The sequence below is a fragment of the Clarias gariepinus genome, chromosome 6 (genome assembly GCF_024256425.1).
Source record: "Clarias gariepinus isolate MV-2021 ecotype Netherlands chromosome 6, CGAR_prim_01v2, whole genome shotgun sequence".
Lineage (NCBI taxonomy): Eukaryota > Metazoa > Chordata > Actinopteri > Siluriformes > Clariidae > Clarias > Clarias gariepinus.
In genome coordinates this window covers 17,887,771-17,912,987 of record NC_071105.1, presented here as the reverse complement: position 1 = coordinate 17,912,987, position 25,217 = coordinate 17,887,771, and the positions used below count along the sequence as shown (strand labels likewise).

Genomic DNA, 25,217 nt, shown 5'->3' with positions numbered 1-25,217 from the left:
ACCATAATGCTTTGCAGTTGGGATGGTGTTGTTTTGGTGATGGGTCGTTTATCACAACAAAAATTTAAAGTACTACTTTGAAATAATCTGACCACAAAACATTCTACCTGTTTGTTGCAGAATCCTTTAAATGTTTCAGACTTTTCCTGTATTCTTTTATACAGGGGTCATCTACTTTTAAAAGATTTTGGTAGACTATGGATGTTACCATGGACTTAACAGTGTTCCAGTGTATGCTCTAACCTCCTTGAATCTAATTATATCCCTCACCTGATGTGTTCCTTCAGACAGCTTTGCCACAGAGGAAGGGAGTCTATAAAGCCAAAGTCTATGGAGCCAAAGGATCTACACTTGAACCCTGAAAACTGAGGTCCATAGTAAACAGTAAAACAGACTATTTGACCTTGAAGGTAATTACTTGTTGTTTAAGGAATGTAATACATGCAAACCACAACTGTAATTGTAGTTGTTTATTAATATTTTAAATGTTTAGTTGTTAATTTTGTATTCTTGTCTTTTAGCATAATAATAAGTAAAAATAATAAATACATTCTATTTTAATTCCAGCTTACATCCATCTAATTTTGAAAATTCGTGAAATGTAATAGTGAAAAAGGGTGTGTATTAATTTTCTATCTGCTGTATATATACTGTTATAGAAGCAGTAATGTTCCAGAAATGTCAAATCTAAACACAACTAATTACACAATACTAATGGACGCACAAGACTGTTGTATAAGGCATGCGGCTAACCTGACACTAAACTGGTAATAAGCTGTATGTACAGTATGTCACCATCAGAAAATGCATATTCCTGATATTGTCACGTCATGGTCCCTTATTCCTTTTTCCTCAGACCTTGGCAGTTAGTGGCTGAATTTTATTTTTCCATTTTATTATCTCACTATTAAACAGCTCTTACTGGTTTTCATGCAGCCCAAAGGAGTCTCAGGTCTGTGTTTGTGTGAATGTTGGAAGATGAATTTACCTACCAGGCACTTACAGTACAGTGGCCATCTGGACAGTATGTTACATAAGAAATAAAAGAAGAAGAAAATGTTTAGCCAGTCCTCTCCTGTTCTTTACTCACCCTTCACCAAAATATGCACACATCAAAATTTCCAGGATGCTCTCTTGATGAAAATGGGCTGTTGTGTATACTCAACATGACAGCAGTTTTATTACTACCCTTCCTTATTATTTCCTATGTTCCTCCAGGTATGTTCCAGGGTGTAACATACAAATACACACTTTATGGGTAATACTGTATGTTAAAGTTAAAAAAAATCCAATACCTTTATTTGAAATATTATTTCATATGAATCATAAATAAGGTGGAATGGTGGCATAATGCTTAGCACTGTAGCGTGGAGGGTTCGATTTCTACCTCGAATCTATGTGGAGTTTGCATGTGCTCCCAACACTTGATCATTTTTCTCTGGGTACTCTGGTTTCCTCCCACAGTCCAAAGACATGCAGGTTAGATTAAGTGGTGTTCTCAAATTGCTTGTACTGTGTGTGCCCTGTGATTAATTAGCAACCCATTCAGGGTGTACTGTGCCCTATGTTTCCTGGAATAGGCTCCAGGCCCCTGCGACCCTGTACACAGGATATACTGTATAGCAGACAAATGAACAAATTAACTTATGTCTATTTTGAATGACATTTATGCCACAGTAGTGTACTAGATAGAATAACTACTGTACAAATACTAGTAGTCTGGTTTATAAAAAATTCACATTAAAACATTGCAGGGTATTACAGTTTAATGTGTTTTAAACTAGCAAACCCGTGACCCTGAATACAGAATAAAGCGGTATAGAAGATGAGTGAGTGAGTGAGTGAGTAAGTAAAATGGCAAGAAGATGACATGTCTAAATATTAACTGAAGCACTTTAATTATTTGTATGAATGAGCAGGTATTCTTAAAAAAAAATTCTTATGAAGTGAATCTATAAAATCAACATTAACATTAAAATTTTATTAAACATATTTATAATTATACTGTAGTTTTGTTAGTAAGAATGAATGGAAGAAAAATTTGAAAAAAAAAAAAAACCCCACACTTCACAGAATTAAAGATTGCAGTTTCTTTCCGGTACACTGGAACATTTGAGGATGTTTGTGCTGTAGTACAAAAGTGCACAATTTTGCACTTAAGTAATAACACGATTCAATTACACTAGTTTATTCCATTTCAACTTTCACATAGTAATTAAGTTTAAGTGCAAAACAATAACAAAAGAAAACACACTTCTTCCATTCATTCCATGTACATTTTTTGTCTAAACAAAACTAGACAAAACTATCATTTAAAATATGTTTAATAAAATTTTTATGTTGATATTGATTTTATATAGATTCATTTCATTTTATTTTAAGGAATACCTGCTCATTCATTTAAATAATTAAAGTGCTTCAATTAATATTTATACATCAGAAAAGGGGAAATTGTAACTTTACTTACTTGGAATGTGGCATGGCAGTGGGTGTCAGTGTTAGTATTTTAGGAACTGTTGATCTTCTAGGAATTTCCCGCACAATAGTTTCTAGAGTTTATAGTATGTGGGTGACAATGCCTTAATAATTAGAGGTTAGAGGAGAATAAACAGGCAGACAAGAATTCTATAGGCACTTACACAACCACTTTTTATACTCAACTGTGTTGGGCAGAAAGGCAACACAGTTTTCCAATCAAGACCACATCAGGTTCCATTTCTCAAAAAAGAATAGAAACCTGAGGCTCCTGTGGGGACAAGAAAAATTAAGTGCTACAAAAAACTTCTTTTTATTACGCTTTTTTTATTGTGAATTATTGCAAACATTATAGCCTGCTGCTTTAGCTGCACTGATGTAATTGTACCCACTATAACCCACTATTCCGCTTTTTCACAGCAAACTGTTTGTGAGTCACAGACCAGCATTTAGATGTAGTATGACTAGGGTTTTATAAGATTCTAATATAATTGTAATCAGTGAAGTTCAATCAATGATAGCTTGAAAAATAGTAAAAGAATTTTATGCCTAGACAGGTGAATGGGACATTTACTTCTGAGTACTGAGCAAAACATTAGGGCTAAACTGTGTTAGAGTAAAGAAAAGAGTTTACGCTGTCCTATGTGCTTTATAAAAAACAGGAATTGTGACTGTGAGGTTTCTGCATAACCTTATCACTTCCAGAATAAAGAATGAAAAGCTGCCTCTTGTTTCTGAGGTTCCAGGTTGTGACTGGAATTGACATAGACAGACTCTGTCACACAGCCTAGCCATGTGCAATGAATAACCCTCAGTACTGACAATGACTAGACACAGAGAAAGAAAAAAGCAGGCGATGGAGGAGTTGGAATCTTATATAACAGTTGGAAATACAGAAATAAGAGGAGCGTTCAAGCCAAACTGCACTTGTGATGACATTTTTTGTGAAAAAAGAAGGAGAGATTGACATTTACAGAAGACTTTAAGCACAGTATGATGATGAGACTTCTAGCTGCAGTAAAACATCTGAATGGTGAAAATATTTTAAAGAAGGCTGTGTATCCGTTAATGATGATCCGTCCCAGGTGGCTCGGAGCTCACTACAGTTGAAAAATTGAAAACTCATCACCAACTTGCAGAAGAAAGGTATCAATCTGTGTAAACTGTATATGCAATCATTCTCCAACATCACTTTTCTATTACAGGGATACATATTGTTGCCATATCGGCTGTTCAGCCATGACCTCGCTCCAAGTAATATCCACCTGTTTGAGGCATTTAAGGAGTTCCTAGGAGGCCAGTGTTTTAGAAGTGAAGCAAGCAATTTGATCATGGCTCTGGTGTACTGAGAAAACTTTCTATCTTAATGGTATCCAAGCACTAGTGAAACACTGGGATAAGTTCATTAGTGTATCAGTGGGCTATATAAAAAAATAAAGGTAGTTTTTACTCTCATAACTGTGTTTTGTTATTTAGCCCAATCAAAGGTCCCGGTTTGCCATGAACACTCTTCATAAATATATAGCGCAGATGAAGTTGAACACAGCACACACTAAACGCATACAATTTCAATGTGATAAATTCAGAATCACAGTTCACAGATAAATTCAATATCACACCATATATTTTTAAAATGTAATCATTTTATTTAGCATTTGGGTTTATATTATTGTGAAAAAAAAAAAAAACCAAATGCATTCTGCCAAATCACACAAACACACACTAAAATGCCTTGTTGTCCTAAAATGAATAAACATTAAAGAGAATGTTAGGGTCATCCTGAATAATTCTCTGTACTCTAAATATACGTGGTTTCTAATCTCAGTCTCCCCTTTATCTGAATGCTCTCTGCAATTACAGACTCAGTGCAGTGTAGCAGTGTGAAACTCACTGCTGACTCAGAGTCCCATTTATATAGCTCATTCACCCATTGTGCAGATCCAGCCAGTGGGCAATGTGGCAAGTTCTGACTGACAGAACTGAACCAGTCAGAAGTGTGAATGAACAAAGAGAAAAAATGGACCAGCCATTGTTGTTAAGATAACTTAGAAGATCATGAAAGCTAAGCAACACCCATCTCTCCAGTTAAATTATAAGTAATCTGTTATAATTTAGGCCACCTAACAGCTCCAGGGTCCCCAGTATGATTCTGAGCTCGGGTAACTGTCCAAGTGAATTTATATGCATGTCACAGTAGTCCAACTCTAAACAACAAGAATATTATCTTGAGGCATTATGGTTTAGTGGCACTGTGGTGGGAATCGAACTTGGACCATAGAGGTACAATTTTTGATTCCCACCTTGGGGTCTGTGTGCATGGAGTTTGCATGTTCTTCCTGTGCTTGGTGGGTTTTCTGAAGGTACTTCAGTTACCTCCCACAGTTTAAAAACATGCAAATTAGGCTAATTGGTGTTCTGAAATTGCCAGTAGTGTAAATGCTTATGTGAATGTTGAGTGGAGGTAATACCACAGACCTAAAAGTGGGAATAAATACAATAGTCACCGCTGGCCTCCACAGATTCAATATTGGACTACAGAGGTTCCTAGATGGATGGATGGAAATATACAAAAAATAGAATATATAAGACAACAGTCTTTATTTTATTACAGTAAATGCAGACATCACTATAAAGTCATCTAATCCTAGAAGGAAATAAATATATGAAATATATCTTACAGTATAATTTGTCATTAGACAGCTGTGGTGCAGTGAAGTTGCTTGAATGTAACCAAGGGAGTATGAAACCACTAAGTTAATCAAAAAGAGCAGAATGCATTTAGTAACATAGATTTTAAATTAATTAAAAGAACATGTCAAAGATAATAGTTATATGTTGCATGTTCATTGCATATATATATATATATATATATATATATATATATATATATATATATATATATATATATATATATATAGGTTTACATAGGTTTATATACCACGTATACTATGTATGCATTAATAAGACTTATATTTATAAGTCTATCTTCATATTAACATACCATATATTAATTTAATTTAAGCCTGGCATCTACACCTTGCAAAGTTTACAGACAATTATTTAACCACACAGAACACACACACACACACACACACATCTTTTCACTGGATACATACAAAACAAACTCTACACGCTCTCTCTCTCACTCTCTCCCTCTCTCTCTCTCTCTCTCTCTTACACACACACACACACACACACACACACACACACACACACACGCACAGCTTGCTTCATTATGATGTGCCATTCCCTGCATGCTCATGTGTGTCTAAACACAGCTTCTTAAATTACATATCACACTGTGATATTGCTTAAACTGCTTTTTGAACATGCCCAAATTACATCAACAATTAGCTGTAAGATTTCAGACCCTTATAAAAAATAAATTATTCATAATGTTACATTACATTACATGGATTGATTAAAATGTATTTTAGTACTGCATTTATACCAATCAGACATAACATTATGACCACTGACAGGTGGACAAATTTGGGCCAGTAACACTTTTTAAAAAGAGTTGTTGAAGATTAGTACCCAATACTTCACCCTCAAAAAATAGACTTGTAATTTGAATGCAACTTGAACGCACTTGGGGATGGTTTGGAGTTTTTGCCAATTAATGGCAACAGTTTTGGCATTAGTTTTGGTTAAACTAGTTAATGGCCAAAACGAACTCGCTGTTAGATTGGAATATTCACATGGAGACTAGTGACTGAGGTTACTTGTGCAGGTAACTGGGGGTCTTGACTTAATGTAGCAGTTAGCTATTCCCATTGGACAAAACTGGCCTGTCAGAATGTCTGTATGGCAGAATGCTCCACAAGATTTGGTCAGTGTTGCCCCAATAGGTCAGTTTGCTGCATGGGGTCTCCTGTAACCATGGGCTGCCGTGCCAACTGAGTCTCAGTCCCATTTAAATCCACCTTACCAACACCGGTCCAACATTCATATGCGCTGACCAACACAGCCCAAAATAGATGTTGTGTTAACATCACTTTGCTACCTAAGACGCTGTGTCTGTTATTCATTCAAGTGTGTGTGGAATTTTGTACACAAACAGAACACACTGTAAATCTCAGTCTGTCTATTTAATGACTGCAGTTTAAAACTTAAGACACTGTCCAAGTTTTGCTCATTCTGGTACTAAGCTGACCTCTGCTGGTTAAGTGTGGAATTGCAATCAAATAAATTACTCTAAATGTTTTTAGAGATATGTTGTGTATGTAAATATATTGTAAATATATTGTATTATGGTAATTAAATTAATTCATTTAGAATTAAATTATGACTATTCAAAATTTTTATGTACTGTCTTACCAAAGGAACAAAACTACCAGAAGAACCCCATATTCTCCAGCATGCCCTTTTAAAACTGTTTAAACTGTTTAACTTATAGAACTGCACAATTTCCTTGTCCAATTTTTTTGTTTGTTTTGTTTTTTTTTTCAGGCAAAGAGTTTTCGCACCAGATATTGACTGAGTTTATTTTATTATACTTTAGTGCTCTTTATAGAAGTTTCCTTTGTGTAAAAAAAAAAATTCATTTCAAAATCCTGACTTCTTATGGATTTTTGTCACATTTGCTTTATTCTATTTTAATGCCAAACCCAAAAGCCAACGGTTTTTTTTTTGTTAAGACACTACTTTTGGATAGTAGTGTTTATACTTTAATTCATGTAAAAATGTTACAATGTATTTAAAAAAAACTGTCTAAATAATGAATGAAAACTTTTATACACGCCGTGATTTCATTACAAACGCGGACTGAATTCCAAACGCCTCTCATTGGACACAGAGCGCACTATGTAGTGTGTGAAAGTCATTGTTTGAGTCCCTATGTAGTGAACCGATATAGGGAGTTAGGGGGCGTTTGGAGAGGCGCCCGCGCGGCAGTCTGACGTGTGCTAGAGGTTTTGAAAGATGACGTGTCGCTGAGCTACCTCTTCTGCTCCTCTCTCTGGCCAGGCTGAGGCACACAGCAGCAGCTCAGCCGCTACACCGCACCGATATCCGCCCGGAGCACCGACACGCAGCGCCATGGGGAGTGAGTATGCTGGTTTTCTTCACATTCTTTTGTGACAGTCTGTTTTTTGACGCTAATTCAGGGGAAATGTTACTGTTTTGCACGTCACCCGTGCGACCAGGCCTTTGCTAGAGCCCGCGCTCTAAATGAGCAGGAGCAGCTCAGCCACACTGAAGGACAACACATGTGTTCAATAGTAGTGCATTACTTATTATCACAGTGTGTTCGTTGTAATATGCAAGCTTGAAGACGGCTTAGTCACAACCATTTTCCCCCTTAGCGCTAGACTTGCATGCTAGCTCACGTTAGTCAGTCAGCCAACTGAATGAATCTAACACTGCTCGAGATACTCAACAGTCCTAACATTTCCTAATGTTACTCTAGTTGTAACAGTTTGCGTTACTTTGTAAAGTTACACTGACAAATTGTTGCATGTCGTCTAATATTTAACGCAACAAGCTAGCGTTTAGCTTGCATCACATCAGGCAGCTTTCAAATTGAATGACTGAATATCAAATGTAGATGTCATCTAACATATTTCTTTGTCGTATCTAATGTACATAGACGTCTAGTAGAAAAGATCAAGCACACACAAAAAAATACATGTATATTACGGTATACAGTATGCAAGACTTACTTGTAGTGATGACGTTGCACCAGAATCCCGGACACTTCCCAAATCCCGTTCATTGGAATATGAAGTGCACTACGTAGACTGTAGACGCCGTTCGTTCCTGCCCTATGTAGGGCGAGTTGGGAAGAGATTTGGGATTGTGCCTGTTTTAAAGCCACAAGTCCTAGCAGAGGAGAGAGCGAGTGTAAAGCCACGTAGACTTGAAGGAAGAAGAGCACACAGTGCGATTGATGATGAGTGAATGTTTTCCTACACTGTCCTGACGTCATTTCTGTTCACTTTAAATCTTTTTCAGTTAAATTTTTGGAGGTGATAAAACCATTTTGTGCAGTATTACCCGAAATCCAGAAACCTGAGAGACGAGTATGTGTTTTTATAGTTTTTTTCTTCTAATTTAACCATGCTCTTTAATTGTTCTGTATGAAAACCTCTAACGTTTTGTGACTGGTGCTTTGTTTTAGATTCAGTTCAGAGAGAAGGTGCTATGGACAGCCATCACACTGTTCATCTTCCTGGTGTGCTGCCAGGTTGGTTTGCTTTATGAATTGCTCGAATGATTGACCCTATCTGGGTGTTTAACATATATGCAGTTAGTTTTTCAGTCTTTAAACAGCGTTGTTATTTATCTCATGCTTATCATCTATCCTTTTATTCCTCCTTAGATTCCCTTATTCGGTATCATGTCATCAGACTCTGCAGATCCTTTTTACTGGATGAGAGTCATTCTGGCTTCCAACAGAGGTGCGCTTGAAAAAGCTTACACGTCCTCTCTCTTTCTCTCTCTCTCAAAAAAAAAACCTATGCATTTTACTAATCAAGACACTACTTCTTGAATAGCCGTTTTTCACAAATGGTTTATTCATTATTGTGGTAAATAAACCCAATAAGCAGAACAAGCTTTTAAATCTATTGTTTTAACCATTAAATTATGTGAAGAATAGTAAGTCATTCAGGATGTTGTTAACACCTTTGAAACGTCTTTACACTTGATTTAAAAATGCTTAAATCTGTACATTTCAAACGTCACTCCTGTGTGCTCCTGTAATTGCTAAACTGGATCGTAAAACAAATTGCATTTTTCACAAGTAGTCATGCACGTGTGTATGTTGGTGTTTAAGGCCAAGTTTGCATTGTTGTATTTTTAGCGGTCGTATTGCTTAGCTGTAGTCTTTTTTGGGGTATTTTAGTTTATTGGTGAATGTTATCTGATGCGTTTATGTTTGTTACAGGTACATTGATGGAGTTGGGTATCTCTCCCATCGTCACATCGGGCCTCATCATGCAGCTGCTGGCTGGAGCTAAAATTATTGAGGTTGGAGACACACCAAAAGACAGAGCTCTGTTTAACGGCGCCCAGAAACGTATGTCCTGTAGTTACCTCTCTTTCTCTTAGCCGCCATGTTGGCAAAGACGTTCAGAATAAGAGAGATCTTTTCCAACAATGTCTAAACTTGTGCACATTTCCTGCCAGTGTTTGGAATGATCATCACCATTGGCCAGGCCATTGTGTATGTGATGACTGGCATGTATGGAGATCCATCAGAGATGGGCGCTGGCATCTGTCTGCTCATCATCATCCAGGTGAGAGTCGTTTCTTTCTCATGGTGTGCTCCTTGGTATTTGCCAGCACTCCTAAACTCTTCTTCAGATTCAGATAAGCTTGTCAGTTGTCTGTCTTGTGCTGCGAAGATAAACTTGTCAAACAGCTTATCTTGCTTAATAAACTCTGCTCTTTGGAAATCATTCACCTAGTTTTAGCCTGCAGTCAGCATGTTGATGTTATGTTTCTTCAGGTAGATTAAGTTGGGACCTTTTGTTAAAGCCTGAAATTACATCTCGGTGGAGTGTTGGGACGTTTTGATAACGGTGTTTACAGTGTGCACTGATTGTATGAATTCTTGTATAGTTGTTTGTGGCAGGGTTGATTGTGCTGCTGCTGGACGAGTTGCTGCAGAAGGGCTATGGTTTGGGTTCGGGTATCTCGCTTTTTATTGCCACCAACATCTGTGAAACAATCGTATGGAAAGCCTTCAGTCCAACTACAGTCAACACAGGCAGAGGTAAAAACTGATATCCTCCTACCATTCTGCAAAAACAAAAAAAAGCACCTTTATTCTGCAATGACAAAGTTTATTTTAGGAAACAAATGAATAGGTTAGATACAATTTTTGTACAGTACTGTCAAAGCATGCAGATTGAAAGGTTAAATGAATATATACTGAAGATTCTGGGAGCCCATCCTGAATCTGCTGTAACCCTTTACACATTAATATTATTAAATATATCTACATATTTAATATAGGCTGCCATTTTTATGCCAGATTCAATTATGCAAAATTTTATTACCTGAGATTGACAGCCAGATCAGGAGGAGAGCCCATCTTCAATAAACCAAAGAAAAAGTAACATGGAAAATGTACATCCTTTCCAAGTTTTTGTTTTAAATGCTGAAATGATGTGCTAAATAAAAATGGCCTGAACATCCTGTTTGAAAGTTATTGTGTGTATGATGTGGTGCCAGGCACTTTCTGTAAATCTGCAGTAAATCATTTACAAACGTGGAAACAATTCTGTTTCTATGACATGTTTACATGCGTTTTTTTTTTTTCCCCCACAATTTATTTTTCAGCTAGTACAACCAAGTTTGTTTTTGTACGGTTAGTTAAATTTGCTCTTCAGTGCCTTTCTGTGTGGAAGTTGTAACCTTTGTCAACTCACTGTTTAATATTAACAGACATTGAATCGATTTGTGATTTCCTTTTAGGCACTGAGTTCGAGGGAGCCATTATCGCTCTGTTCCACTTGCTGGCCACTCGTACTGACAAAGTGCGAGCTCTGAGAGAGGCCTTCTACAGGCAGAACCTGCCAAACCTCATGAATCTCATCGCTACTGTCTTTGTCTTTGCTGTAGTTATATATTTCCAGGTCTGTATGGCTGAGACGTCCTATCTACAGTATTAATTGTAATACTTGTTCATCTAATTATCCATCTAAACAATGTTTTTCCCCTCCATTAGGGCTTCAGAGTCGATCTGCCTATCAAGTCTGCACGTTATCGTGGACAGTACAACACATATCCCATCAAGCTTTTCTACACCTCTAACATACCCATCATCCTGCAGTCTGCTTTAGTGTCCAACCTGTACGTCATCTCTCAGATGCTCTCCACTCGCTTCAGTGGCAACTTCCTGGTCAACTTGCTGGGTACCTGGTCTGTAAGTACAGTTTTTGTTTCTGATTGAACATGAAAATAAAAGAAGGACATCAAAGTGCCTGGGACAGAGCTTTGTGAACATGGCAAGGAATCATTAAAATGTCAAACCAACCTAACCGTTAGACACCTAATCTTGGGGGATTCGGATAAGGATAATCTTCTCGTATACACAGGGATTGAATTTCTCCGTTGCAGACATAGGATTAGGATAGAGTTAGACGAGAGAGACCTGGCAGCATTTAATTCACAAGGACAGCAAAAAGAAAAGGTAGAACGGAAAGCCCAGGTTCAAAACTGATAATTTGTACATGTCTGCCTCCTCTGTGACCTGGCCTGAAGGGAAAAAAAATATTCAGATGATTTTGTTTAGCTTTGTTCCCTGAATACACCTTTTAATCATTCTGGAAATTATGGGAGACCTCCTTTCCTCATAAAAAGATTTTGGCCAGTTGTGATGATGCACATGGCTCCAGATATATAACTGATTGAGCCCAGTGTTCTACACTCTCAATTACTTCATAGTTGCATCTAAATTGTTCTGTGGTACCTCTACAACCAGGGTCCCGTTTATGTTGGAGCAATATCACACGAGAGGGAGTGCCGTACTGCTGGATATAACACGGCTGTGATATATAGGCGTGAGGGCGCAACCCATAATGTCATCGGATGTGTTTCCTTGTTTAATTACAATACAGATCAAATATTTGGACTCAAAGTTTGGATTTATTTTGCACATTCTAGAACGATACTGGATTTTTTTCAAAACTGAAATAACACATATGGCATTAGGTAATTAAGTAGCAACAACAGTCAGTTGTTATTTTAAGACACAAAGGTCAGCTCTTCTGGAACAGTTCTTGCAAGAACAATATTGTCAAGTGCATTTGCAAAACCCATCAAGCACCATGATGAAACTGGCTTTCGTGAGGAATATTCTCCCTCTGCTGCAAGGGAAAATTAATTTAGAGTTCCCAGCCTCAAAAATCGCCAATTAACAGCGCTTCGGATTTGAGCTGTTATGAAGGCTTTACAGAGCATAAGTAGCTGACACCTCACATTTCGGTATCAACTGTTCAATATATTATTGCATATTTTGGACGCCTTCAGCAAAAGATAAAAATAAAAAAAGAGAGAAAGAATGCAGAGAGATACATTCTTTATAGTTAAAAGTTCCAGCGCTGGTACAGTCCGTTATCATTACTCGTGGAGTGCCTCGCGTCCAATCGGATTGCTTAGCCTGAACTAACTGTTGTATAATAAACAATATAAACAACTGACAGCTTTTAAGATCAGCTGTAAAATGTACCTTCCCTTGTGCTAAAAGTAAAAATATGACATTCAAGATGTGTAGAAGACATTGTTAAAGGTGTTGTATGATAAAGCAATCACACAAACTCTGGCTAAGCTGAAATGTGTTTTTGCAAGTGGAAAAACTTATCTTTTATCCTGAACCATCTTACTAACATTATACTACACAATGGCATATTTATAAAACCGATAATTATGTCAAACATTTATATGTCACAGTCATGAGATCCACGTGCTGTGTGTGTGTGTGTTACCAGGATACCACGACTGGAGGGCCAGCTCGTGCGTACCCTGTAGGCGGTCTGTGTTACTACCTCTCCCCTCCCGAGTCATTTGGCTCCGTTCTAGATGATCCAGTCCATGCTGTCATCTACATCGTCTTCATGCTGGGCTCCTGTGCTTTCTTCTCAAAGACATGGATTGAGGTGTCTGGGTCTTCCGCCAAAGATGTAAGTGTGGTGCTTTTACATTTTTCACATAATTTATGGAGTATAATTGTTCTAATACATTCTTCTGATTTGAATTGAATTATAATGAAGCACATCATTGGAATTCTTTACCATAGGTTGCAAAACAGCTTAAAGAACAGCAGATGGTGATGAGGGGACACAGAGACACATCCATGGTGCATGAACTCAACAGGTAGAACATAAAAATACTGGCTTCCGAAATGTCAATCAATATAATGTTCAACCATTTGGTAAAAATAAGCATGTCACAAATTTGTCCCGGTTGTTTAACTCTGCTGTTGTCTTGTAGGTACATCCCCACAGCAGCAGCATTCGGAGGATTGTGTATAGGTGGCCTTTCTGTCATGGCTGATTTCCTGGGTGCCATCGGCTCAGGAACGGGAATCTTGCTGGCCGTCACAATCATCTACCAGTACTTTGAGATCTTCGTAAAGGAACAAAGTGAAGTCGGCAGTATGGGTGCTCTGCTCTTCTAAACAACGAAACCAAGCCCTCCAGAGGCACCTTGGACTGACACATTTGTTTCTTATTCAGTTCTTTTTATATAATTATTGTTTTATCCTATGGACACGATCTGCCATTTGTGCCCCCCCCCAAAAAAAAGCCTCTCAGAATTTACTATAGGAATGTCTTAGTCCCTGTATCGCTTGTGGGACTCTCATCTAGTCAGCCAGTACACCATCTGCTGCCTTTTAATCAAGTTACTAATGGTTAAAAGCGCTGATGGTTAATGTGGAATTGGCGACTTGGACATACGCAGCATATGTTGGTTCCTCCAACCCAAGATTACACCAGTGCTTGTGTGTGTGTTCAGGTAACTGCAGTGTCATGCCATGTCATGGAGACTGTTAATAAATCTGATGTAAATAAAAACTTTTTTGACAAAAGTCTAAAGTAGGAGAGAGAATTTGCATGTGTATACAAAGAAAAGAAGAACGTGGATTTAATAGTTTAGCTGAACACTATGAGTTTGAAAGGGACAGGTGTCAATGTCCTGCTCATTTAGTAGTGCCAAACTTGGAGAATGCATGTATAAATTGTTGGGATGGGTAGCAAGGATCAATTTAATCTGGTAGCTGTGCTGTCCCACAACCCTGCAAGCTTGGTTGATAGTTACTTCATTCCTCCATTATCCTCTTGTCACCTCCTAAGTCACTCAAGAGGAAAGAGGGGGGGAAACTATAATTAATGAATCTGTTAATAAAAAGCCAAATAGAAAGATTACACAATGATAATGATATTACATTCACCCAACACAATGCTAATATCTGAGAAGATGAAATGTATTGTATTTTAGACCCCATGGTGTAACTTCCTATTCAGTAAACTTGCTTCTGGTCACGTCTTTTCAAGATGTGTACTACCTTTAGCTTAAACGTCATACAGATTTACATAAATGTGGTAAACAAAACTTATCTACTGTATAAAACCAGACACAAATGAACCCAAATGAACTTCTCACTAAGTGTAACAGTAGGTGTCATCAAATTTTAGGTTGTACTGAGAGCATGTCGCACGCATTCCTCACTGACTAGAACTGCATGCAGTAGCGTCTAAGGTCAAAGCTGTCATGACATGCCGAGTTTAGGGCTACTGAAACCCTGGATCAAACTCACAACACACATCTACAGTGATGGCGCATATGGCAGGCAGAATTAAGGGCTGCTAAAATCTTGGAACAGCATGAGAAGTGGCAGTGAGTTGATGGCACACTACATTCGCAGGTAACAGTAGCTCACAGGCATCAGAATCTGCATCAGAGCCACGGGTTCTCTTTAGTAAAAAATAGAAAATCTAAAAATAATTATTCGCACCTTCAAACTGACTAAGGAATTATGTGTTTCCGTACACTCTTTAGAGCTTGGAATCTAAATGTATATCTGATCCTTGTATATACATCACATTTTTTCCATGATACATTTCAAAGAACACTTTTTTTTTCCAGATTTCTTTGCTTTTTTTTTTTACTGTAACTTGCTATGGGTAATAACTCTCAGTACTAAGTTCAAAACTTGATGTAGGGTGTATGTAAATTAAATCAACGATGAATCATCAGGGAAATGCAGACAAAATTAAAGTGATTAACCTTCCTGCCAGGTTTGCATCCATGAGTAAAGTGCGGAGAAGGCAAAACCCACTAGTAAAGTGGAGCCAAAATGAATAAATAAATAAATTTAATAAATAAAACCCACTTATATGAGCTGGAGTGAGGAACATGCATCCAGGGCTTTAGTGTCAAAGTGCCTTTTATTGTCATTTCAACCATATGCAGTAGGGAATCGACATTTCATCCAGCAACATGTTACTACATAAAAAACAACACAAAGCTACAAAAGACTGGCCAAATCTAAAATTATACTAAAGAAGTGTGTAATATACCAATAACAACACCGAAAGAGTGCACAAGACAATGGGCCCAGTTAAGGACAGGGGTGCAGACTAAAACAATTTTAAAATTGTCATTAGTAAATATTACACACAGTCTGATTGTCAGATTGATTGTCTGATTTTCCTGATGGCAGAAGAGTTAAACAGGGGTGATCTTTCCAAGCGCCACAATTTTTGCGAAACTGATGCAAACACTCAAGTATATTTCTCATGTAAGGATCTAGATATCTATGTAGACTATGATAAAGTAAGCTTTCTAGGAATTGTCAGTAGCCACCAACCACATTAGCCGTTGTGCCATCAGATATAGAATATAAGAACCTCTGGGGTTTCAGAGTATAACATTTCATACAGTCCCTAGTTGTGTCAAACAAAGGTTTTTATGTTTACCATCTTTTAAATATAACATATTTCCCTTAAATATAATATATTTATATATATAATATCATATATTTAAATATAATATAATACTCCCTGCCGCTCCTCAAGGTAGGCAACTGCTCGGGGCCCAAGCCAGTCTGGGGCCCTCAAGGGCTGACAAACTTATTTTTTATTTATAAGATAATGGTGACACCTGCTGTCTTCTTTGCTTGAAGAGCCCCCCAGCTAATTTTATTTATTTATTTTTGGAACTGGAATTAACTGATGAGTAAAGTAGCATGCGCTGGGATTGCGGGATGGTTCTTCTTTGACCGCATTTACGTAAAAGCTGCACACTTCAGGAAAATGCACACTTCAGGGAAAGAAAAATAGCATGATGTATATTATATTGATAAAATATTAATAATAGTATCATATTATTATCATTGTATTATTATATGTTATATAAGAATACGCTATATTAATATAATATCATATATAATACATCATGTACAATAATAATAATAATATACAAATATAATAATATTATTATTATTTACGTACAACGTTATTATTTTGTAGTCGCCATTTTGAAAACGTCGATAATACTGGCCGATTCATAAAAACACCATCCAATTTGACATGCAGCACACTTCATAGGGGGCAGAAGTTACACAACATGTGAAGTGCACTTAAATTAGAGTGTAGAAACCGATTTGGGATCGAGCCGTTTTCCTGACCGCTAGTCTGAGTGTGTGTGAATTGAGTACTAGCTGCTAGCCCCGGGAGCTGGTGCACTGAGGGAGTGCCAGTGCCGTTGGGTTTGTGCTCTGACTGAGTCTGACGTTAGAGGAGTTAAAATAGAATTTTATTATTACAAGGTAAACTGCTGGAATCGGTGAGAAAAGTCACACTAAGCGATGTTTAGCTGTTTTCTTATTATCAATGAATGAGCTTCGAGCTTTCCAGGACACTGCTAATACTAGCGCTAATACTGTTAGCTTATGTTCAGTAGCCGGCATATAAACTAGCCAGGGTTAGCTAAGAGGCGATTATTGTTAAGTTAATATGATATATCGATGGGTATAACAGGTCTAAATCAGGCGACAGTTTACAGTGTGTAATGGCTTGCTTGTCGAAGCTGTTTAACTACTCAAAGATTTGGCAATTAAGTGACATTTGGTCAGCGTCTTCAATTAGCCAGTGATTTTTAGTTATTTTCTACCAGGACTAGTTATCCTAGTTATCTCCCACCTAACCGGATTTCTTGGGTTTGTTTTGGTAGTAGAGGTCAAGTCTACATAATGTTATGTTAAAGGTTATGAAGACTTCTTACAGCTTCATCAACATTATTATTATTATTGTTGTTGTTGTTATTATTTCTCTGTAGACCAAAATGTGTTTTGTTTCCTACAGGTTAGTCCTGTCAGCACTACTCCAGTAAACCATGGCTGAACCAGAACTTCTGCTGGACTCCAACATCCGGCTGTGGGTTGTGTTGCCTATTGTGTTCATCACGTTTCTCGTCGGGGTCATTCGACATTACGTCTCCATCTTGTTACAGAGTGACAAGAAACTCACGCTGGAGCAGGTTTCGGACAGGTAACAATTTATAGGCATATTAAGTTTCAGTACCGCTACACAGGTCCTCCGTCTCCCAAAGTGATCTCCTGCTTTGGGTTTAATGATGGTGTCCTCTCTGCCTTGGGTTCATGCAGTTGATGGGAGGTAAAAGAAAAACTCTGGGCTATGTTGTTAACTGCACTGCCCAGCTGTAAAAAAGGCCCACACACTAATATTTTGTTCAGCTGACTTCATTTTTTGGGCACATACAGTAATGTTGCTGACCAATTGAAGCAACCCCAGATCATATCACTGCCTCCACACGCTTGTACAGTAGGCTCTAGGGATCACTCCTTTCTTCTTTCGCTGATGCACCCATCAGTCTGGAACGGTAAATCTGGATTTATCAGACCACATGACCTTTATCCAATGCTTCATTCTTCATGCTTCATCATAATGAATTTGATCATAAGTTTTCGATTAGCCGCACTGATGAGTGATTTTCTTGGGGTTAACAGCTGTTTAGTTTCAATACTTTAGTTGTCTTTACATTGTGGAAATTTTCTCATTTTTTAAAAATGTTATTATTTTTTATAATTCGATTTCATTAACTGTTTAAGTGATTTCTGCTGACAATCATTAAGACTTTTTTTAACCACGATTCTTCCCTGAAGGTTTTAGCAGTGTGTTGGACAGTTCTTACCCAAATAGCAGTCATGTCATTTTGACCCTAAATTCAAATTCAAATTTTATTTGTCACATACACAGTCATACACAGTATGATATGCAGTGAAATGCTTGAAACACAGTAATATCTTTTCCATGACCATTGGTAAATCTTTCAACATGATGGTGTTTAAGAAATGAGAAATCTACTGTAGGATTACAAATTTATAAAATGTTAAATCTAGCTTCCAATGTAATAGTATATAAACTGAAAGAGTTATGTACATTGGGTTTTACATTTTGAGGTAAAGATGATGACATTTTAAGAAGATCAAGTCTGTTAGCCCAGGTGTCTGAGACATTAACCTTTAGTTTTTTTGTACTTTCTGACCACTGGGTAGGGTCCTAAGGTAAATATGAATGCTAATCTCAAGGCCAGGCTGTGCCTTTGTCTCTGTGATAATGTGAAGGTCTGCTCGATACTGTCAGGCCGATTAGATTAGCACCTACTATATGCATTTGGAAGGTTATGTTGATGAGATCAGGGCTGGGAAACTTCTGTTACTAGGCTGATTCCTGTACTACACTATGCTTTGTTTAGATTGTCTCCACCTCTTTGTTTCTCTCCCCCTTGAAAAGTATAAACTCCTCAGAGCTGAGTTTTAGTCAGACTTGGATGTCTACAGCGATGCAAGGAGAGTTCTCAATAAAGAGTAACTTCTGCTTGAAAGATATACCAAGGTCACCTGGTCTCTGCTTCGAAAAAAAGGAAAAAGTTTCCAACACTACTCAGCACCAGTTAGGGTTAAATAACTTGTTGCCAGCTGAACCATATTATTAAGCCCTGCAGAAATTATCCAGTGGAAGACTATTAACAATTTGCTTAGTTAAATCGAGGTGATGACTTTTTTTTGACTAGACAGTGTATTTATTATTTAAACCACCAGACACATTGTTTCCACCTCATGTCTTCGCTGGTGAATTTGTGGTAGGGAAAAGGATGGTGCGGGGAATTTTCTGTGTGTTCTTAACTAGAGTGTCTGATTTACCTGGCGTGATTAATGCACACTACACTTCAGCTAGGGGTCTAATTACATTTTGAGGACAATGGAAGAGATAAATGCCAGATCTATGCCAGAAGGCTGTTTAATTAAATATGTTTTTTGGTCAAATTTCCTGCAGCATTCATATTTGCATGTGGTTTGATTTTGTCTGTAACAAGTAAGTTTCCTTACCAACAGATGTAGCTGACAAAAATATAAATAAAAATATTCCAGTTTTCCCCTAAATCCCATCTTGTCGCTCTGCCAGTGTTGTGTCTAAAAATTTCTTTCTCCAACAACAATAATAATTTATTACAGCCTGTTCCAAATAGATTGTTGCAACACCTGATTATATCTTTGGAGCTTATGAATGTTCCTCAGACCTTGATTAACGTGGGAAAATTGTATGTTTTATTGTGTTAACAGAGGCTCATGATATACCACATGACAGAATTTATGCATAATTGGAGTGTCTGTTATTTCCACTGAAGTTCTTGCTACATTTCCCATATCGTCAATTTACTCTTCAATTAAAGGGAATTCTTTTTTGCGGCAAGAAAATATTAAACATCAGTAAGCTTAATGTTACCCACAGTTTCCCCAACAATTTACAGTGTGAGCAGTACAGCAATGTGATTTACTCAGTCTGTAAGAAGATGTTGTAATATTTCCATCATGTTTGTAATCGTAGATAATTGTGAGTCTGTCTCTACATTTAGATATAATGAATAATTTTCTACCCCTCTGCCAGATTAAGTAGTTAACAATCTGACATTTGTTTTAATAGCCAGGTTCTCATCAGGAGCAGGATATTAAGAGAAAATGGAAAATATATCCCTAAACAGGTACGTTCTTTACTTATTATTCCTATATGCTTGTGTGTTGTGTACAAAAAAAAAGAAAGCTAAACAAACAAGAAACAGACAATGCTGACATGGTGATTAAAACTGTCTGGTTTAATAAATTTAGCAACTACCCTAAGCTGATCAATTCAGTTTCCTATTTTAACCATGTTTAACAGACTCAAATATATATTAAATATTCGTTCAGATAAGCAGGTAGAAATGCAAGCAGTTTTATATTATTATTATTTTTCTATAGTCCTTCCTGATGAGAAAGTTTTACTTCAATAACCCAGATGATGGATTCTTCAAAAAGACAAAAAGAAAAGTAGTGCCTCCCTCACCAATGACTGGTAAGTGCTGTGATTTTATGCAAATTCTAACACTTTACTTTTCATGCAAACATGGTTGATTTGTTATTTAATGTGCTTATGTATCATTCCAGATCCAAGTATGTTGACAGACATGATGAAAGGCAACGTGACAAATGTTCTTCCCATGATCCTTATTGGTGGCTGGATAAATTGGACCTTTTCAGGGTTTGTCACAAGTAAGAGATGTTTTACTTAAATCTTTAATTACATGTTGGTGATTTTTATATAATAGAAAAAATTTATGTATTTACCAATTTGTTTAGTTCTACAAGCTTTTGTACGAAATGAGAGTTCTGACGTGGGTAAAACAAATGGTTCTCTCCTTAGCTAAGGTACCTTTCCCTCTTACACTACGTTTTAAGCCGATGTTACAGCAAGGGATAGAGTTGCTGTCGCTTGATGCATCCTGGTAAGTGCTCCAGGAAGGTTACTTTACCTAAAATAAGGCCTACATTTAATCTCGAGATAATTTCCCCTAATTTTTTTTTATTATTATTTCCTAAAGATTATCTGATATCTCAACATGTAGTGCTGAAAAAACTGCTGAATGGTTAAATATTTGATGTAAATATTTTTGTGTACATTTTCAGGGTAAGCTCAGCGTCTTGGTACTTTCTGAATGTTTTTGGACTAAGAAGCATGTATTCTTTGATTCTTGGACAGGACAATGGTAATTTTTCCCTCGGTTGCATTTTTTTAAAAAACAATCATAAGTAGAGTATAAATAAATATGCCATATATGAAATGACTGTTTATTCCGTGCACTAGAACTGTTATGTTATATGAAATAAGTGACCTTGTTCATTTAAATAACATTGTTAATAATATTGTCCCATGACAGGTGCAGATCAGTCTCGCATCATGCAGGACCAGATAAGTGGTGCTGCTATGGCAATGCCTGCAGACACAAACAAAGCATTCAAGGTATCCAAGACTGAGCAGTATACATTGGAACCTCGGATTACGAGTAACGCGGTTTACGAGTGTTCCGCAAGACAAGCAAATTTTAAAAAATAATGTTTTACTTGAAAAATGAGCATTATCTTAGTTTACGAGCACCGAGTATCATGTTTCACGCATGCGCTTCTTGTTTTAACACCGAGCGTCACGTCATCACAAGTGAGCCAACGGTTTTTCTTTCTCTTGCAGCGGAATTGTAGGTAATCGTCCCTCCTGCTGGGTGAATACACACGCGCACACACACATTAATGAAGAGACCATTTTTAAAACCGTTTAAAAATTAGCAAGGAACATCGCTAGTCACACTCGCGTGAGCACATACTAACGGGATCACTACTGTAATGTAAAACAAAAACAACAAAAAAATTAAACAGCTCCTCACCTTTGAAAACAGTCGCGACAGAGAAGAGTTTGTGTGTTTGTTTGGCAACCTGAGAGGAAGGGAGCTGTAAAGCCGAGACCTATCGTCTCCCCTGCTGGGTCTTACTGCTTGCAGTGTATTTCAGTGTGTGTGTGTGCGCGCCTGCGTGTGTGCTTGTGTCTGTGTAAGGCAGAGAGTTTGTGTGTTTGTTTGGCAATTTGAGAGAAGGGGGCCGTAAACGCGAGCAAGCCCCCCTTCAGCTCCCCCTTCTCTCAGGTTGCCAATCTCTGTCACGATTGTTTTCAAAGGTGAGGAGTTGTTTAATTTGTTTTTTGTTGTTGTTGTTTTACTTACAGCAGTGATCCTGTTATGCGCTCACGTGAGTGTGACTAGGAATGTTCCTTGCTAATTTTTAAACGGTTTTAAAAACGGTCTATCCGGTAATGTGTGTGTGTGTGTTGGAGTGTGCACGCACATTTTACACACACCCACCCTGCATGCACAAACGAAAAAAAACACATCTGTCGGGATTTATTTTTATATTTTTTTAAGGTAAAGTACAGGTTAATTTGTTTTATTATTAAATTTGGTTTACGAGTGTTTTGAAATACGAGCCCGCTTCCGGAACGAATTAAGCTCGTAATCCGAGGTTCCACTGTACATATTTTTTTATTATACACTCAGAAAATGATTAGTAGATACGCTTACCATAAAGGGTGCAGTTTATAGGTATTTTGTTTGTAGATTGTTGGGCAGTTGTTGCTGCGATATATAGTAAAAAGCTCCTCCTCTGTTGAAAAATGTTGATAAGCCTGATTTACTTGTGGAACACACACCATTTCTTTGTCACTCCTATGCTTAAAATGGGCACCTCCACAAATATTTGGTAGATCCTTTGGCATGAACAGAAACTGTACATAGTAACTGACTGGCTGCAGTCAGTACAAGATGGTACTCAAAGAAAATTATTCTGTGCATTAGGTGTACTTGACCACCTAATTCGGCCACCCTAATTGTTCAGTTGTTTTAGAATTATGTTTTTTTAAATATAATATTTATGACTCAAATTATGAGTGTGTTTTAATGATTAGTGATTAATGTGCACATAATCACTGTTTCCACCTTTTACAGAAATCTGTAACCCTCCTTAATGAGAAATACACAGTTCTCTGAGAATCAATAATTAATGCCACTAGTGCCACAATAACACCTTTTTATATTTGTGCAACTCACTTTTGTTGCACAACCATATCTTTTCTTTTGGCATTAGTTAAAGTTAAAAGTCTTGTTGATGTCTTTTTTAGAGCTACTCCCCAAAAGTATGAACATAGACTGTCTAGATTATTACTGCTAAAGCCTAGTTGCAAAATCCCTAGTCTTTTCGGATGGTTCAGTACAGCAAACCTGATCTTAGTAGTACCTGCAGAAAACTACTAGAGCAAGGACTAAAATTGCTCCTGGTTTCTACAGTGGAGAGGCTTTATCTTTGTGTTCCTGTAAAGGTTTCCTGGCTTCCTACAATGTTTATGGGTTACTGTAAAGCAGGCATTACTAAACAACAGACTGCAGACCAACAACACCAAGTTATATTTCTATCTGGACTCTAATGCTTTTCTAGCTCATTTTTCCTTGAAGTGGGCATGGCTATACACATCACTTAACAGTGACAATCAATGCAACAGTTTACTGTGTATAGACAGTGTGTGCGGAAGAAACAGAAACGGAAGTGCAACAGACCATGGTTTACTCCACAAAAGAGAAAGTAGACCAACACTTGATGAATAAACAGATCAATAAGTGTTTATTTATTCTGCGGGAAGTGTAAAACCAGTTTGTCTCATATGGTCCAAAACTTTGGCACCAATAAGAAGCAGTAATATGAAGCGCCATTATAAAAATAAGATAAAACACGGGTTGTTAAAGGAAACAGTTATTTGCGGCAGCCTAAAATGCGAGCAGTATGACAGAGCAACCAGAGTACTTTCAGATTATTTTTTGCCCAGCAGCACACAAATGAAGATTGATTGAAGATTATTTGTATTTTATAAAGATACAAGAAAATGTAAAATGCCATCAAAGTTCAAAACTGTCTACATGTTTAATGTAGTTACTGAAAGCGGACATATTATTGAAATACTATGAAAATTTTAAATTGCTTATTTTCATCGACTTGCACTGACTGCATATATAAAGATCCAAATCCTAACACAAACATGAAATTTGACTGTGAGATGTGGAACAGAAACTCTTGCACAAAGAATAAGTCATTTCTCTTCTCCATCCTCAGGCAGAATGGGAGGCACTTGAATTGACGGACCATCAGTGGGCGTTAGACAGTGTCGAGGAGGATCTGATGAGCAAGGACTTGGATCTTTCTGGCATGTTCAGCAAAGATTTGCCAACAGGAATTTTCTAAACGCATTAACGGACATCGTCTTAAAATGTAATTATGATTAATTTGTGTGAGCCTGTTTGGAGTTAATGGGACACAACGTGGTATTTATTCCTAGACAAGCTGCATAAACTTCACTGCAGACGTATCCAAGTGTGCATGTGCTGTTCTCTTTTCTGCTGAATTTCTTTTTGGGTTATTATAAAGAAAAGAACTTAAGACTAAAGAAATTATTTTAAAAATAACCTTTACTTTGTGTTACTTCCTTCTTTTTTGAAAAAAATATAGTAGGGACCCATAGAGTAGTCTGTTGCCTGAGGTATGTATTATAAAGCTACATTCATTAGTCACCATTGTAAAGTATGTTTGAGTTGAAGATCCTCAAACAGAACCAATTAGCTTAATATTCATAGAATTCACTTTTCTCTCCTATCCCAGCATATTCATATAACAACATTCCTTAATCAAATTGTGTTGTTTTGGGCTGATTTTATTTGACCAGATAATTAACAGGGCTATAGATTAGTAAAACGTAAAGAAATTAGATAGTTTGGAAATGGACCAATTGCAATTCAGTCATATTAAGACCTGCCCTTTGTTGTGTTCAATTGCTTGTTATTACCAAACAAATGTAAGTGCAGATTTTTTTGATGGATTTTCTTTGGCTACCTGGTAGTCTTTTAACAGATATTACACTTTCTTGTTAATTAATTTTTTTGCTTTTTTTGTATTCTGATTTTTTTTTGTAACATTTCATTTTTGTAACATTTCATTTTTGTAACGTGACACAATTATGTACTTGCGAGAAGTGTTCATTCATGATAGAATTTGTTTTCTATACCAACAGTGTGCTTTGTGACGTAATAAACGAACCGGGGGGAAAATATTTTCACTTCAAACTGACATCATGCTTTTTTTCATGGTCAAATTGATTTATCGACAGCGTTTGATCGATTTCAAATGCGTACGTCCTCTCTGTTTAAGTGCACTAAAAGGAAATATGACAGCCACAGTATATGTGGTGCACTCTAAAGCCACCTGAGTCATTTGGGATGTAGCCGCTGTGATGCACTGACCTACAGTCTTTATCAGGAAACTATAAACAGAAACGGTAAATTATTTTTTCCCTCTGCATCTTTTG

The 25,217-nt window shown here is 37.1% G+C and overlaps 2 protein-coding genes across 3 annotated transcripts; both read left to right on the top strand.

Moving 5' to 3' along the window:
- Positions 1 to 7,394: 7,394 nt before the first annotated feature.
- On the top strand, positions 7,395 to 14,021 carry sec61a1l (SEC61 translocon subunit alpha 1, like). The gene is made up of 12 exons (XM_053498913.1): positions 7,395 to 7,522; positions 8,431 to 8,498; positions 8,597 to 8,662; positions 8,798 to 8,876; positions 9,365 to 9,496; positions 9,607 to 9,716; positions 10,042 to 10,195; positions 10,900 to 11,060; positions 11,153 to 11,350; positions 12,915 to 13,106; positions 13,223 to 13,299; positions 13,417 to 14,021. The coding sequence occupies exons 1-12, from the start codon at positions 7,516 to 7,518 to the stop codon at positions 13,601 to 13,603; spliced, it is 1,431 nt and encodes a 476-aa protein (XP_053354888.1). The 5' UTR covers positions 7,395 to 7,515; the 3' UTR covers positions 13,604 to 14,021.
- A 2,615-nt stretch (positions 14,022 to 16,636) lies between these two features.
- On the top strand, positions 16,637 to 24,975 carry emc3 (ER membrane protein complex subunit 3). 2 transcript variants are annotated; one of them, XM_053499462.1, is made up of 9 exons: positions 16,637 to 16,756; positions 17,292 to 17,477; positions 19,935 to 19,992; positions 20,249 to 20,342; positions 20,435 to 20,539; positions 20,691 to 20,772; positions 20,954 to 21,033; positions 21,205 to 21,287; positions 23,972 to 24,975. In XM_053499462.1, exons 2-9 carry the CDS (start codon positions 17,323 to 17,325, stop codon positions 24,098 to 24,100), a joined length of 786 nt encoding a protein of 261 aa, XP_053355437.1. In that variant the 5' UTR covers positions 16,637 to 16,756; positions 17,292 to 17,322; the 3' UTR covers positions 24,101 to 24,975. The 2 variants fall into 2 exon arrangements, with proteins under 2 accessions (XP_053355437.1, XP_053355438.1); XM_053499463.1 differs by having other exon boundaries at positions 16,637 to 16,773.
- The last annotated feature ends 242 nt before the right edge of the window (positions 24,976 to 25,217 follow it).

Bases quoted from the DNA above. Each gene is read 5' to 3' on its own strand.
- emc3 (XM_053499462.1), top strand. From the start codon at position 17,323: ATGGCTGAACCAGAACTTCTGCTGGACTCCAACATCCGGCTGTGGGTT. The intron at 20,773-20,953 runs GTAAGTGCTCCA...GTACATTTTCAG, and splicing joins CTGTCGCTTGATGCATCCTG to GGTAAGCTCAGCGTCTTGGT. The intron at 21,034-21,204 runs GTAATTTTTCCC...GTCCCATGACAG, and splicing joins GATTCTTGGACAGGACAATG to GTGCAGATCAGTCTCGCATC.
- sec61a1l (XM_053498913.1), top strand. The intron at 8,877-9,364 runs GTGCGCTTGAAA...TGTTTGTTACAG, and splicing joins CATTCTGGCTTCCAACAGAG to GTACATTGATGGAGTTGGGT. The intron at 11,061-11,152 runs GTCTGTATGGCT...CCCCTCCATTAG, and splicing joins CTGTAGTTATATATTTCCAG to GGCTTCAGAGTCGATCTGCC.